Source organism: Pan paniscus, chromosome 17 (assembly GCF_029289425.2).
Source record: "Pan paniscus chromosome 17, NHGRI_mPanPan1-v2.0_pri, whole genome shotgun sequence".
NCBI classification, from domain to species: domain Eukaryota; kingdom Metazoa; phylum Chordata; class Mammalia; order Primates; family Hominidae; genus Pan; species Pan paniscus.
In genome coordinates this window covers 45,435,695-45,450,632 of record NC_073266.2, presented here as the reverse complement: position 1 = coordinate 45,450,632, position 14,938 = coordinate 45,435,695, and the positions used below count along the sequence as shown (strand labels likewise).

The 14,938-nt window shown below is 35.5% G+C and overlaps 1 protein-coding gene across 2 annotated transcripts in view; it reads left to right on the top strand.

Moving 5' to 3' along the window:
- Positions 1-14,938, top strand: part of CDH2 (cadherin 2) — a 226,047-nt gene that overhangs the window by 158,083 nt on the left and 53,026 nt on the right. For both annotated transcript variants that reach the window (XM_034943719.3, XM_055102638.3), the window contains 4 exons: positions 5,069-5,295; positions 6,986-7,132; positions 9,102-9,257; positions 12,987-13,131. In XM_034943719.3, the coding sequence (XP_034799610.1) occupies positions 5,069-5,295; positions 6,986-7,132; positions 9,102-9,257; positions 12,987-13,131 (675 nt within the window). The remainder of the gene's footprint in view (positions 1-5,068; positions 5,296-6,985; positions 7,133-9,101; positions 9,258-12,986; positions 13,132-14,938) is intronic.

The following is a 14,938-nucleotide window of genomic DNA, read 5'->3' as shown; positions in this document are numbered from 1 at the left end:
TAGTATCCCGTGGTGTGCATATAAATATATAAAAATATATATATATACACACACACATATATATATGTATACACACACATATATATGTACATATATATATATATATATAAACGTGTGTGCAAGTATCTTTTTCATATAATGACTTCTTTTCCTCTGGGTAGATACTCAGAAGTGGATTTGCTGGATCACATAGTAGATCTACTTTTAGTTTTTTAAGGAATTACCACACTCCTTTTCATAGTCATTATACTAGTTTCCATTCCCACCAACAGTGTAAAAGCGTTCCCTTTTCACCACATCCATGCCGACATCTATTATTTTTTTTTATTATGGCCATTCTTGCAGAGTGAGGTGGTATTACATTGTGATTTTGACTTACCTTTCCCTGATAATTAGTGATGTTGAGCATTTTTTCATACATTTCTGTTCCATTGGTCTATATGCCTATTTTAATACCAGTCATGCTTTTTTGGTGACTGTGGACTTATAGTATAGTTTGACGTCAAGTAATGTAATACCTCCAGATTTGTTCATTTTGCTTAGTCTTGCTTTGGCTATGTAGGCTCTTTTTTGGTCCCATGTGAATTTTAGGATTGGTTTTTCCAGTTCTGTGAAGAATAATGGTGGCATTTTGATGGGAATTGCATTGAATTTGTAGATTGCTTTTAGCAGTATGGTCATTGGTCATTTTCACAATATTGATTCTGCCCATCCATGAGTATGGTATGTGTTTCCATTTGTTTGTGTCATCTGTGATTTTTTTCAGCAGTGTTTTGTAGTTTTCCTTATAGAAATCTGTTGCCTCCTTTTTTTTTTTTGTAGCTATTGTAAAAGGGGTTGAGTTCTTGATTTGATTCTCAGCTTGGTCGCTGTTGGTGTATAGCAGAACTACTGATTTGTGTACATCAATTTTGTATCGTGAAACATTGCTGAATTTACTAGTTCTAGGAGCTTTTGGGATGAGTTAGAGTTTTCTAGGTACAATCATGTCTTCAGCAAACAGCGACAGTTTGACTTCCTCTTTATCAATTTGGATGGCCTTTATTTCTTTCTCTTGTCTGATTGCTCTGGCTAGGACTTCCAGTACTGTGTTGAATAGAAGTGGTGAAAGTGAGCATCCTTGTCTTGTTCCAGTGTTCAGGGGGAATGCTTTCAACTTTTCCCCATTCAGTATAATGTTAGTGTGGGTTTGTCATAGATGGCTTTTATTACCTTAAGATATGTCCCTTCTATGCCAATTTTGCTGAGGGTTTTAATCATAAAGGAATGCCGGATTTTTAAGGTCACACCTTAAGGAACTAGAGAAACAAGAACAAACCAAACACAAACCCAGCAGAAGAAAAGAAATAACCAAGGTCAGAGCACAACTATATGCAGTTGAAACCAAAAAAGATACAAAAGATAAATGAAACAAAAAGCTGGTTATTTGAAAGATAAGTAAAACTGATAGACCGTTAACGAGATTAACCAAGAAAAGAAGAGAGAATATCCAAATAAGCTCAATTAGAAACGAAACGGGAGATATTACCACCAATACCACAGAAGTACAAAAGATCATTCAAGACTACTATGAACACCTTTACATGCTTAAACAATGAAATATACAGGAGATGGATAAATTCCTGGAAGTGTACAACCCTCCTAGGTTAAACCAGGAAGAAATAGAAACTCTGAACAGACCAATAACAAACAGCAAGATTGGAGTAGTAATTTAAAAGTTGCCAAGAAAAAAAATTCAAGGACAAGACAGATTCACAGTTGAATTTTATCAGACATTCAAAGAATTGGTACCAACCCTATTGACACTATTCCACAAGATAGAGAAAGAGAGAATTCTTCCTAAATCATTTTGTGAAGCTGGTATCACCCTAACCAGGAAGGGACATAAGAACAACAACAAAAAACTACAACAGACCAATGATGAACATAGATGCAAAAATCATCAATAAAATACTAGCTATAACAGAATACAATAGCATATCAAAAAGATAATCCACCATGATCAAGTGGGTTTCATATCAGGAATGCAGGAATGGTTTAACATCTGCAAATCAATAAATGTGATACACCATATAAACAGAATTAAAAACAAAAAATAACATGATCATCTCAATAGACACAGAAAAAGATTTCTTTTTAATGCGCTATTTACTGTGGTACTCTCAGAGGTCTAAATTTGGCATTATTCTCTTCATATGATTTTTCAGATCTTTTTGTTAATTTTATTGTTTTATATTAAAGCTTTAGATATGAGTGACTTATGTAATGAGTTTAGATTCTTTTGCACTTTTGTATGGGAGTAAACCGCTGGAAATCAAATAGCCGTGTGCATAGATGACTTGAAGTTTTCATCCTCATCTGCAGAACAGAAACAATGATTCCCACCTCAGGAGTCATTTTTAAGGTTAACATATGTGACATAATCTGAAGTGTCTTTTTCAGTGCCTGGCATTCCATAAGTATTAATTCATTTTCTTCTACTACCAACAACCTAATAAAAAGTAGAATTTCTTGAAGTCCCTGGGTTTTGTTTGTTCATTTGTTTGTGTTGCTAGATGTTACTATAGTAGGCTGTGTGTACTTCTAAGGTTCCCATCTGTTTCCTACTTTTTGAAAAAGTTGTAAGATATTAATGGATATTTAATGAGCACTTATACTGTTCCTGTGACCATCAAGTGTCATAAGAAACAAAAGAAGCAATACTTAACTCTCATGAAGCCAAAGTGAGTTTATAGTCTGCTTAGGGAGAGAAGATCCACTCATATGAAATTATTAATAGCCATCATTATAACTATTATTATTATAAACATAAAGTATCAGTGTGTTTCAGTGGACAGGAAATACAAATAAAAAATTTAGAGCAGTTCCAAATGAGGGCATAGGCCGAAATCTTGTGAAAGGCATCATGGTCGACTCTTCCCCCATAGTGATGGCCTGGCTCTAGGGCTTTGGTATGGAAAATGGGAGAGTGTCCCAGATAAGAATTTGAGCCTCTGGGGTGGAGCAGCACGAGGTAGGGGATGACTGCAGCCTCTCTCACCGGGCAGTATATGTTTTAGAAAGTGGTGTAAGTAAAACTGAAGAGACCAGGTGACCCAAGAATTAAGAGAGCATTGTACTCTAGGTTAAAGATCTGACATATAATGTTACAGATTTTAAGCAGGGAGGAGAAAATCACAGCAGGTGTCTAGTCTAGCAATGGGCGTGCCATGACCAGGAACTGGGAAGACTACCCAGGAGGCTTATGTAACAGTCCAGGTGTTTATGGATGACAATTAATAATACTAGAGTGATCACAGTTAACAAAAAAGTGTGCAGAAGAGTATGTAATTTTTCTAATCCAGATTATGTTTTTAAGGACCATGAATCCCTCTTGTAATATAAAAAAGTACTTTTTATACAAAAATATGGCAAAAGTCTCGTTTTGATTTCTCAGCAGGGTTCCAAAAAACAATTTTACATTTCATTTTTTGTCTTTAATGAAAGATGAGCAGTAGATGGCATTGTTCTGTAGAAAAGATTCCCATTTTTCACTTTTAAATCATGGGGCATGGAAGATGGAGTAATTAAATATCTTTTGGGATACTTCTACTCCAAAGACAAACATTTTGACTTAACGTCATTTAGTTTGAGATATAACTTTTATTTTCGCTTTGAAATGATTGAAATATGAAAGATAATATAGATGGCATTATGTGGAAAATAATATATTCAGTAGTTAAAGTATTTTATGACTTCTATCAAGGATTTTATGGTTACTAAGGGAAATAAGCATGCCTGTTATTTAGATGTGGCTGTGTGCACGTCTCAGTGAATTTATTCTAATGACAGCAAAAGAACTGTCAGCAGCTTATATGTGCAGTGGGAAGGTTCATAAACACTTTACTTAGATCCTTGAGAAATGCACAAGGTGTATTTGATTATATTTTGTAATATGTCCCTATTAATTACATTCCAAAGAGTATCCTATGTAATTATAGCCAGAACATAACATCAGACATTTACAGAAATAAAAAAATCATTTTTTATTTGATCCCTTTACTTGCTATTCCCATAGAATTTTTCTTCAGAAAGAACAATTAAGGACTTTAAAGGAATAATCTTCCTTAGAGAATATTTTTGTTTTCATTATTTTATTACATCTTGAATTTGTCTAGTTCTACACAAGTTCATGGTTTAATTTTTGTTTTATTACCTGTTGAGACAAGCTGTCATAGCATTTAAGACAGCAGTAGTTGTTGTTTTTTAAGTGTGAAGTCATTGCATGTATGATAGAGATAAGACACATTTTTGAATTCTTCTACTCTTGTCATCATTTTTTAAATTTAAAATTTCTTTTGGGATACACCTTTATTTTTATTTGTTTAAAATTTTTTAAATATGTTACTGCTTAATGGAAGTACTGTAAGCACTAAGAGGAATAGAAATTTGTAAATTATTTACCTGTTAATTACCATAAGGTCTTACAATTCTAGAGCATAGTAAACATTCAACATTAATAAATGCATTGCTTTCTTCCTGTAAGCATTTGTTCCGAAATTATGTATTGAGACTGTGTGCCAGAAAGTATGCAGGGTATGCAGGATAACTAAGAACATTTGCCCCAAACTGCCTCTTCCAAGCAGTGTCAGACATGACTAAGAAACTGAGGTAGCAGAGCTCAGATCACTACATGAAGACTGAGAAAAAGGGGGTTTGTTCTACTTTGAGTGACTTTAGACCTGGGACTGAAGAGTGAGTGGAAGTTTGTAATAGGGTGGGAGGAAATACCAGTGAAAGATGTCAGGGTGAAAAGCAGGTGCACCTGAGGACCCAGTGTCCAGGAAGTATGAAAAGAAGGGGAAAGCTTTGGAAGAAGGAAATGCTAGGGCACAGCTCAGAGCTACCATCTGGCATTTCATAGTATGAAAATGCTTTTGATATAATAAAATAAAAATAAAACTTCTGTGTTTCATGCTACTGTATTTTTATCCTTTAACCTAAGCAGGATGTAGGTTTAAGTATTAGGGTTTTTTTTTTGCCTTTTTGGTATAATTATAATAACTGACCTATTTCTTATCTTTTACAGTGAAGTTTAGCAACTGCAATGGAAAAAGAAAAGTACAATATGAGAGCAGTGAGCCTGCAGATTTTAAGGTGGATGAAGATGGCATGGTGTATGCCGTGAGAAGCTTTCCACTCTCTTCTGAGCATGCCAAGTTCCTGATATATGCCCAAGACAAAGAGACCCAGGAAAAGTGGCAAGTGGCAGTAAAATTGAGCCTGAAGCCAACCTTAACTGAGGAGTCAGTGAAGGTATAGTATCCAAATATGGCTTTAGGGCTGGTTAAAAATCAGATTTATACAGTTTGAACTAAATATATGCTTTGCTTCAGATCACATTAATGGATGGCCACTATTTGCATTTGTATCAACTTTGGTCATTTTAATAATATTTTGTTGTGTTTGTAACCTCTTAAGATACGTAGACTAAATATATTTTAAGCAACTAGAAATTGTGTTTTAAAGATTTGTTTATACTTTGAGATTTATAATTTAAGTTAGAAGCAGTTTGTTTTAAATTTCTTAGAAGTTTTACAAGCTGTTAAATAAAACCACAAAATAAACAATTCTTTACAAGATGTCATCAGTCAGATTTATTAGATGAGAAGTACAGATTTAAAGTAGTAACAGGAAAACATTTCTGGCAATGAGTATTGGGTTTTTGTCTTGTCCCTTAATAATCCAATTGGGGAGTATGAATTATTTATACTACCAACATGACTTTTTAGGAATGATATACTCCCTCTGGTGGAAGCTGCTGTGAGCCAAGATAAAATAAATGAGGTACATTTCCAACAGAGTGCCATTCAGTTCAATTCAACAAATATTTATTGAGCACTTAATTTGTATAAGTCATTGTTCGGAATTTTAAATAAAATACAGTAACTTCAGTAACGTTATGATAATATTTTCTGAATATTTTAGTTTTTTGAGTTAATTCAAAACAAATATGATGGGACACACCCATATATTCTGAAGTCCATGAACTATGGAACTATGACTACTACTTTTTTTATACTTATTTTACTGTGAGAGATAAAAACAGACACATTCATTTCTGGTATTTAATTATAAATGTGATATACATACCCACAATCAAACATGAATAATATATCAGAGGAAAATATATCATTTTTCTCTTATTTCAGTGTTGTGGTTTTATTATGTGAAATTTAATTTGTTAATCTATTAACTGTTGAGGGAAGTCATGTCATTGGGTAATATAAAGTGAAAACCCAGTAACTAATGGAGTGAAAAGATGCTTTTGTTGTTGATTTGCTGTGTTCCAGCAAACTAGCTTGGATATTTGTACTGAAGCAGCAAGGGCTAATGGCTAAAATATCTACAGATAGAGGAAGAAACAGAAGAAAATGTTGACATCCAGCAGAGATTAATACCTAATGTGCAAAGTGGGTCATCTGCAGCATCCATCATGGCTGACATAGGTTTAGAATAATTACAGCATTAATTCTGTGGGATATAATAGGGTCATAAATATTTGAGACATTCCTTAGCAGTATGTATTAAACTTCTCTTGGAATTCAAATTATATTTTAGCATATCAAGATCTAAATTTAATGTACAGTAGCACATTACCTGAACTGTGGTTTAAACTAATGAGAAATATATAAAAGGGTACTATTAAATTTTGCTCAATATTAACTGCTATCTAAAAAGGTTTATAGAAACTGCAAATAGTTTACACAGCTGTGCCATATAATAAATTGTTTAGAATTCAATTTTTCAGATACACAGTATAACCCAAAAATTTTATGGTATTTTTCTGTTATTTTAATAGGGGGCCAGGGAAAAGGGCCTCCAGACTTATTTTTTGTTCATAATAAACTGTGATTCCTATGCTTTCAGGTATTCAATAATATTGATGTACTTTCAGAAAATGTGTTTCCTAGTACTCAGGAATGTCTTCTATTTTAATGTAAAGGAGTCAGCAGAAGTTGAAGAAATAGTATTCCCAAGACAATTCAGTAAGCACAGTGGCCACCTACAAAGGCAGAAGAGAGACTGGGTCATCCCTCCAATCAACTTGCCAGAAAACTCCAGGGGACCTTTTCCTCAAGAGCTTGTCAGGGTAAGGTGGCACAATTTTAACTGTTTTCATACCACAAGACAAATGTATGTTAAAAATATTTCTGTCTATTTTTTTTACAAAGTAGAATTTATGACATGTATATACTAAAAGTGTTTTTCTGTAAAGATAGAATTTCTGTAGTGTTGTAGAAAGCCTGTTCTCATTTTCTTTGTTACCTTTTGGATTATTTATAAGTAGAGCTCACTTGTAGGTCCTGCACACTGTGGATTAGAAAGCTTGTTCAGTTTGTGACTACACAAGCCCTAAAGCCAACACATATTCCCAACCATACCATTTCCACTCTCATAACACACACACCCCTAAACTTCTCTGTCTGAAAGCTGGGCTCTCTGTGATGATCTTTGCCCTCTACAGATGGTTTTTGGGCCACAGAAAAAATAAAGGGCAATCATTGTTAAAAATGCCAGCACCAAATGCATTTGAGAGTTTTTTAAAGAAAAGAATGACCTCTGATACCATTAACAGAATCCCCAGGGCAGTGTAAAATCATAGGCTTTCAAATCTGGGAGTAAGTTTTGTTTTTTTTTTTTTATTTACTCTAGATACATACCATCAGCTACAGAAAAAAAATGCAGATATTTTTGCATTTTAATAAACTTAACCCATTATTTATTACAAAAGTATAGTAAGACAAGGCTGCTGTATTCCCACTTATTAAAATGTAAATGTTTCTGTATATGATTATTTTAGCATTCTAACACATACTTACTGAAAGCCTTTTTTTTTAAATAAGCCACTTTAAAATATGTTGTATATTCTGTCCTAATGTACATTATAATTCACTTTAACAATGAATGTAACTCTAAATTAAGATACTGTCTCTTTTTCTACTTTAATGAAGTTTGAGAGAAAAGAGAATTTTGCTTTAACTTAAAAAAAAAAAAACAGGCAGGGCACCTGTAATCCCAGCACTTTGGAAGGCTGAGGTGGGCAGATCACGAGGTCAGGAGATCAAGACCATCCTGACTAACACGGTGAAACCCCGTCTGTACTAAAATACAAAAAAAAATAGCTGGGCGTGGTGCTACTCGGGAGGCTGAGGCAGGAGAATGGCATGAACCCGGGAGGTGGAGCTTGCAGTGAGCCGAGATCATGCTACTGCACTCCAGCCTGGATGACAGAGTGAGACTCCTTCCCCCCCCGCCAAAAAAAAAAACCTAGATTTTATTGATGGATTAAGTATAAGTACCTAATACATAAGGATCTCTTATTTTTTCTCTGTACCTGCCTCCCTTCGTCCCCTTCCATAGCCTGTTCTGTCTCCTGTGACTGCTCATACATTGACTTAATTTTCTTGAGAGTAGTTGTATTTGGAGAAGGCAGTGAGCCTATAAATGATATAATGTTTGCGAGCATAAAAATATATTTTAAAATGCTTTCTTTTGTGCTTTATTATTAATGAAAATTTCAGGTGTCACTTAAAATGATACGGAAATCTTTGGTGTATTGAACAGTGTTAGTACAATGCAAGTACAGAAGTCTGACATTCAGGGTCAACCATAACTGTATTAGAGTTCCATTTGAGTATATTTCACACTATGGATAGACAATTCTTGTTGTTACTGATGCAAAAAGGTAAATAATGATTATTTTAATGAAATTGGACAGCTCTTACTATGTTAAATCGTCTAACCTAGAAACTCCCAGGACAGAGTTTGATTGTTTAAAAACTCTCACTTGTAGATTTGGAATTTTTGCACTGCTCCTAGTGAGTTTTCTTTTAGATGTTAATGTTGCCTCCAGTCTTTCTGGTGATAGATGACATCTCTTTTGAAGCCTGTCACCGAGAAGCAGAGGAAGAACAGGCACTAGGAGAGTTTCAGTGATTTTCTGGGGAGAGATGGTATAAGTTTGTAGCTGAAAAAGGGCATGAAGTGTGATGTGTCCCATCTCTGATAATGAGCTCATTTAGTCTCTCACTTAATGTCATTGTTTTCTTGATCCTCAGATTAGGTCTGATAGAGATAAAAACCTTTCACTGCGGTACAGTGTAACTGGGCCAGGAGCTGACCAGCCTCCAACTGGTATCTTCATCATCAACCCCATCTCGGGTCAGCTGTCGGTGACAAAGCCCCTGGATCGCGAGCAGATAGCCCGGTTTCATGTAAGATTCCAACCAGCTGATAATTCTGTGTATTAACAGTTCTAAATGTCTGCAGAGTTTACCATTGCCTCTTATATCAGTCTGAAAGCCTCAATACTGAGAGTTTTAAGAATTGTATCTGTAGTCTTTTGGTTTATTTTAATAATGTTATTGTTTTTATAGAATTGATAAATGCCCTGATAGAAAAACAAATAGTGCCCACAACAAAGAAAGAAGGAAGTGAAATTGCCTAAAATCTCATTACTCTTTACATATTGATACTTGCTTTCAGATATGTGGTTAAGAACCTATAAGAACAAATTTATATGAATGGAGTCAAATCTGTTACATGTAAAATATATAGAGGTCACAGCATTGTTAATGAATGCATAGTATTCTAATCAAAGTGAATCCCCTATTCCTTTCTTATTTTGAATTTTCTTTGGGATTTCTTATTGCTAAGAACCTTTTGTCTAATTAGGAATGTTAGTGCTTGGTTTGTCCTACATTTTCTCCTTTTGTTTATTTCTAACATTGTCAATAATTTTCCCATAGTATAACATCATTTTTACACTGCAAAATTCATTTTTAAAAATTTTATCATACATTCTGTCTTTCCAGAGATGTTGATAAAGGCCTTCCCTACTCCAGGATGCCAGTCTCCCCAGTTTTACTCCAGGATACCAATCTCCCCAGTTCCCCAAATTTTTGTTGTATTTACTTTTTACATTTGAATTTTTAACCTCTGCAGAGTTATTTTAATAAAAGGAGAGACCCACTTTGTTTTTCCTTTATGACTAGCTACTTGTCCCAACAGCATATATTGAATTAGTTTCCCCATTGATCCATCATCTACACTTAATCACTAAAACTTTCATCCCACATGTGCATGGATGTGTTTCCAGACTCTTATTTTGCCCACTGATACATTTGTTGAATTCTTGTACTTTTACCAACTTTTAAAATTACTGAAGTTTTTTCTTTTTTTTTTTATATTATACTTTAAGTTCTAGGGTACATGTGCACAACGTGCAGGTTTGTCACATGTATACATGTGCCATGTTGGTGTGCTGCACCCATCAACTCATCATTTACATTAGATATTTCTCCTAATGCTATCCTTCCCCCCTCATCCCACCCCACGACAGGCCCCAGTGTGTGATGTTCTCCACCCTGTGTCTAAGTGTTCTCATTGTTCAGTTCCCACCTATGAGTGAGAACAGTTATTGAAGTTTTTAAACTTCAATAGATTCACCTAGATCTAACAGACAAATAAGCATATGAGAAATTTAAAATGTCGTATGCACTGAGTATTGCTCTATACTTTCTCTTCCCAAAGACCTTGATTTCTTCATCATTCCATTTTTTAATATCATTGGAGGAATAGGTTATTCTAATGCTTTCCATATAGTTCTGAAACATAGGAAAAGAAGTAAAACTTCCAGACGTCTCACAAAGACAACATAGCATTAATAAGGAAACTTATTTTTAGATAGCACACAATATACCTGCCTCTGCTTAGACTAGTTTCTAATTTATGAATATAAATAAGATCAATTTAAAATTCTTAAGGATCTCTTCTTATAGGAATTCTCACTTTCTGAATTCCTGTGGTTAAAACTCAGGAAATGAGTATATTCAGGTCAATTTTGGGGTAAATTATTGCTAAGTGCTTGCTACTTGCACATTAAAAGAGCAATACCAGTCGGGTGTGGTGGCTCACACCCGGAATCCTAGCAATTTGGGAGGCCAAGGCTGGTGGCTCACTTGAGGTCAGGAGTTCCAGACCAGCCTGGCCAACATGGTGAAACCCTGTCTATACTAAAAATAAAAAATAAAATTATCTGCCTGCGGTAGTGCACGCCTGTAATCCCAGCTACTCAAGAGGCTGAGGTGGGAGAATCACTTGAACCTGGGAGGCAGAGGTTGCAGTTAAGCCGAGATCGTGCCAATGCACTCTTACCCTCCAGCCTGGGTGACAGAGCAAGACTGCATCTCACAAAAAAAACAAAAACAAAAAAACCCATAACAGAACAGAATTAATTGTAGAATTGAAAGTATTAAGGTTCAGTATTCAGATTCAATATATAAGTATAACTGTTTTAGTATTAAGAATCTATTAATGTAATGTAAGATATTAAATAAGCCAAGGGAAAAAAAAGAATTATCTCTATAGGTATTGAATGGCAGTATTAAAATTTACATTGTTTTTATGTGTTTAAATAACCTCTGAATTTAAAAAAGGATATGTTGAAGCTTTTTTTAATTTGATAGAGTGTATCCAGCAGCAACCAATGGCAAGCATCAGACTTAACATGAAAACTGGAAGCATTCCAGTCCAAAAGAAACAATTAAAGGAGCACTAAACAGCCATTGGAAAGAATGAAATGAATCTATTCTAGAGGAAAGGATTTTGATATTCTGCCAAGTGTAGCCGAATGAATATTTTTGTTTAAAAAGAAAAATAAGATAAAGTTTCTAGAAGAATACCTATAAAACTGAGAACTGGGCTGGGGAGAGGAACAGCTATCGTATATACTCGTATATATATATATATATTTTTTTTTTTTTGATGGAGTCTCACTCTGTTGCCCAGGCTGGAGTGCAGTGGCATGATCTCAGCTCACCGCAGCCGCCGCCTCCCAGGTTCAAGCAATTCTCCTGCCTCAGCCTCTGAGTAGCTGGGATTACAGGCACCCAGCTAATTTTTTGTATTTTTAGTAGAGACAGGTTTTCACCATGTTGGCCAGGCTGATCTCGAACTCCTGACCTCAAGTGATTCACCTGCTTCAGCCTCCCAAAGTTCTGAGATTACAGGCATGAGCTACTCACTGTGCCCAGCCATATACTAGTATATTTTTAATGTTTGTGAATGACTTTTACAATTAAGGAAAAGAAAAAAACTAGTGTCAAAATTTCCTATGTACACTTCTTTCTAGATTATTTTCTGTTGCCTTGATCTCTATCACTACTTTGTGCTACTTCCACTTCTTTTTTTTTTTTTTTTTTTTTTTTTTTTTTTTTTTGAGACAGAGTCCCACTCTGTCACCCAGGCTGGAGTGCACTGGCACAATCTCAGCTCACTGCAACCTCGGGTTCAAGTGATTCTCTTGCCTCAGCCTCCCAAGTAGCTGGGCTTACAGACATATGCCACCAGGCCCGGCTAATTTTTTTTTTTTTGTATTTTTAGTAGAGACGGGGTTTCGCCATGTTGGCCAGGCTGGTCTCAAACTCCTGACCTCAGGTGATCCGCCCTCCTTGGCCTCCCAATGTGCTGGGATTACAGGCGTAAGCCACCATGCCTGGCCTACTTTCACATTTTTAATTACCTTAAGTCTGTCTTCTCTACTGGTTTAGGGAAGGGATTTTGGAGCTGGACACAACTGGTTTTGGATCTAAGTCCTGTCAGCAGAGACAGCAGTGACCTTCATAAATTTCCTAGTCTTTCTGAGGCTCAATTTCATCTTCAAATGCTGACAATTTCTGCCTCACTCTTTTGTACGTGAATTAAAGGAGTTAAAATCCATTGTGCTCTGAGAACAATGCCTAGCATATAGTAAATGATGGCTTTTTGCTACTATATCTATCCTAATTATATGGACTTGGTGTAACTTAAATTTTGATGGGAAGAACCGCTTTTGTTTTTCAGCTGTGAGTTTATTCTTGCTATTTTAGTAGCCTTATGATGATGTATTTATCTTCTCACAGACATAAATCTGTTAAATAGTTGTTTTCTAATTACTTTTGCAGTTGAGGGCACATGCAGTAGATATTAATGGAAATCAAGTGGAGAACCCCATTGACATTGTCATCAATGTTATTGACATGAATGACAACAGACCTGAGTTCTTACACCAGGTTTGGAATGGGACAGTTCCTGAGGGATCAAAGCCTGGTAAGTTTAAAGATAATAATTTGAAGATGACTTGAGGAAAGTATGGTGTAACCAGCCCTGTTATATGAGCAAGAAATGGAGAAATCATATGAGGCTTTTTGGATCCTTTTCTTTCATTCATAATGCTTTTGGGAAAGAAGGAAGGTAACTTAGGGAAAAACCAATTGAAGAGAGAAAAACAAAAAAAAAATCCTTCTTATTACTCATACTGATTTTTCCCACCTTTGAAAAAATATGCACTACAGTATTTGATTCTGTCCTGTGGAATACATAGGATCCTTTCATTCTGTTTTAGTTGATACAGCCAATGCATCTTGAAAGTGAGCCCCAGAAGACGAGAGGCTTTCTGTTTATCAAGTACAGATGTGACTGTATGAGACGTAGCAGCAATTTAACACAGTGAGAAAGCCTTAAAGATACTTGACGTTCCTGGGACTAGGTGGCGAAGTCATAGCGAAAGCATGGAAGGGGCTTAGTGACATCTGTGATTGCTGCCCTCTAGCTCCACAGGACAGTTATTTTCAGGGTGGCCAGCGTGTCCCCTGCAGTCCTATCCCTTCAACCAGCAAAATGGAAAATGCCCTGGCCTAGAAATAGCACTTGTGGAAAGCCACTCATGATTGTAAAGTGGTATTTGACTAAGATTTTAGATTTTCGTATTAAAAATATGACACACTTCAGTCACAGTAGAAAAGCCAGGCAGCTAGAAAACCAGTGGACAAGACAATCAGTTGGTATAGGGATGGTAAAAGTAAGTGTTTGACCAGGCTTCCTGAGATGGCGTGGTGTTCAGAGAGTTTTAATTAGCTATTGTATTTTTGTTTTGTATTTTTAAAAGCCTCAGCATTTAAAATTGTGCTGCATAATACCTTTGTCATTGACACCAGTTTATGCAACTCCCTTATGCATAAGTCAGTTTATAGATATAACCAACTATGCCTCAAACACATACATTTTCTTGGTCCAAGTGCATATCTCTGCCTCTTCAGAAAAGATGTAGGGGTAGGGTGGGGGCAGCTGGAGGGAGACCAGGGGCTGTGCAGGAAGTTCAGCCATCTGTGACTCCTTCTAAGTCACATCGTCAGAGTAGCTTTCTTCAGTATTTTAAAATACAGTAAAATTAAAGCAAATTCAGCATTTCCTTACTAAAACACAAGTCTTAGACAAATCTTCCAAAGAAAACAAACATTGGGCTTTTGGGACTGTGGAAATTTTTTTATATTATTTTCTTTTTTTTCTCTATTATTTCAAACTTTACAAGAATAGTTTCACAAAAATTGTTTAAAATGTGCCACTAAAGCTATATTTATGATGTATTTTACCATGAATTTCCATATGAGCCACCCATAAATAAAAGACTCTCAGCTATTGCTAGAAGTAGACATATTGTGAGTATATTTCTTGTGGTTCTTCTATAAGTTTGAAAACATCCTTCTAGGCAAGATTTGTGATGAATTTTGAGCTAAACTGCGTTGTGATCTATATTTTGGCTCACACTTCTGAAACATACCTTTTTATTCTGATGATTTATTCATTCATTCAGCAAATGTTTATAAAGCATATGCTGTGTGGTAAGCCTTGTTCTGACACTGTGGATACAGTGGTGACAAGCTAGTTCCTGCCCTGTTGGAGCTTAAATTGTAGTAGGGGAGAGAAATAAAAAACATGCAAACAAGGAAGTACACACTGAAGGTTTTGAAAAAATAAGGGTGTAGGGATGACACATAATCAAAATAGGTAAATCATTTAAAGGGACAAGTTCTGAAATGAGATTTGAATAATATTACCAAAGCACAGTTAGTTCAGA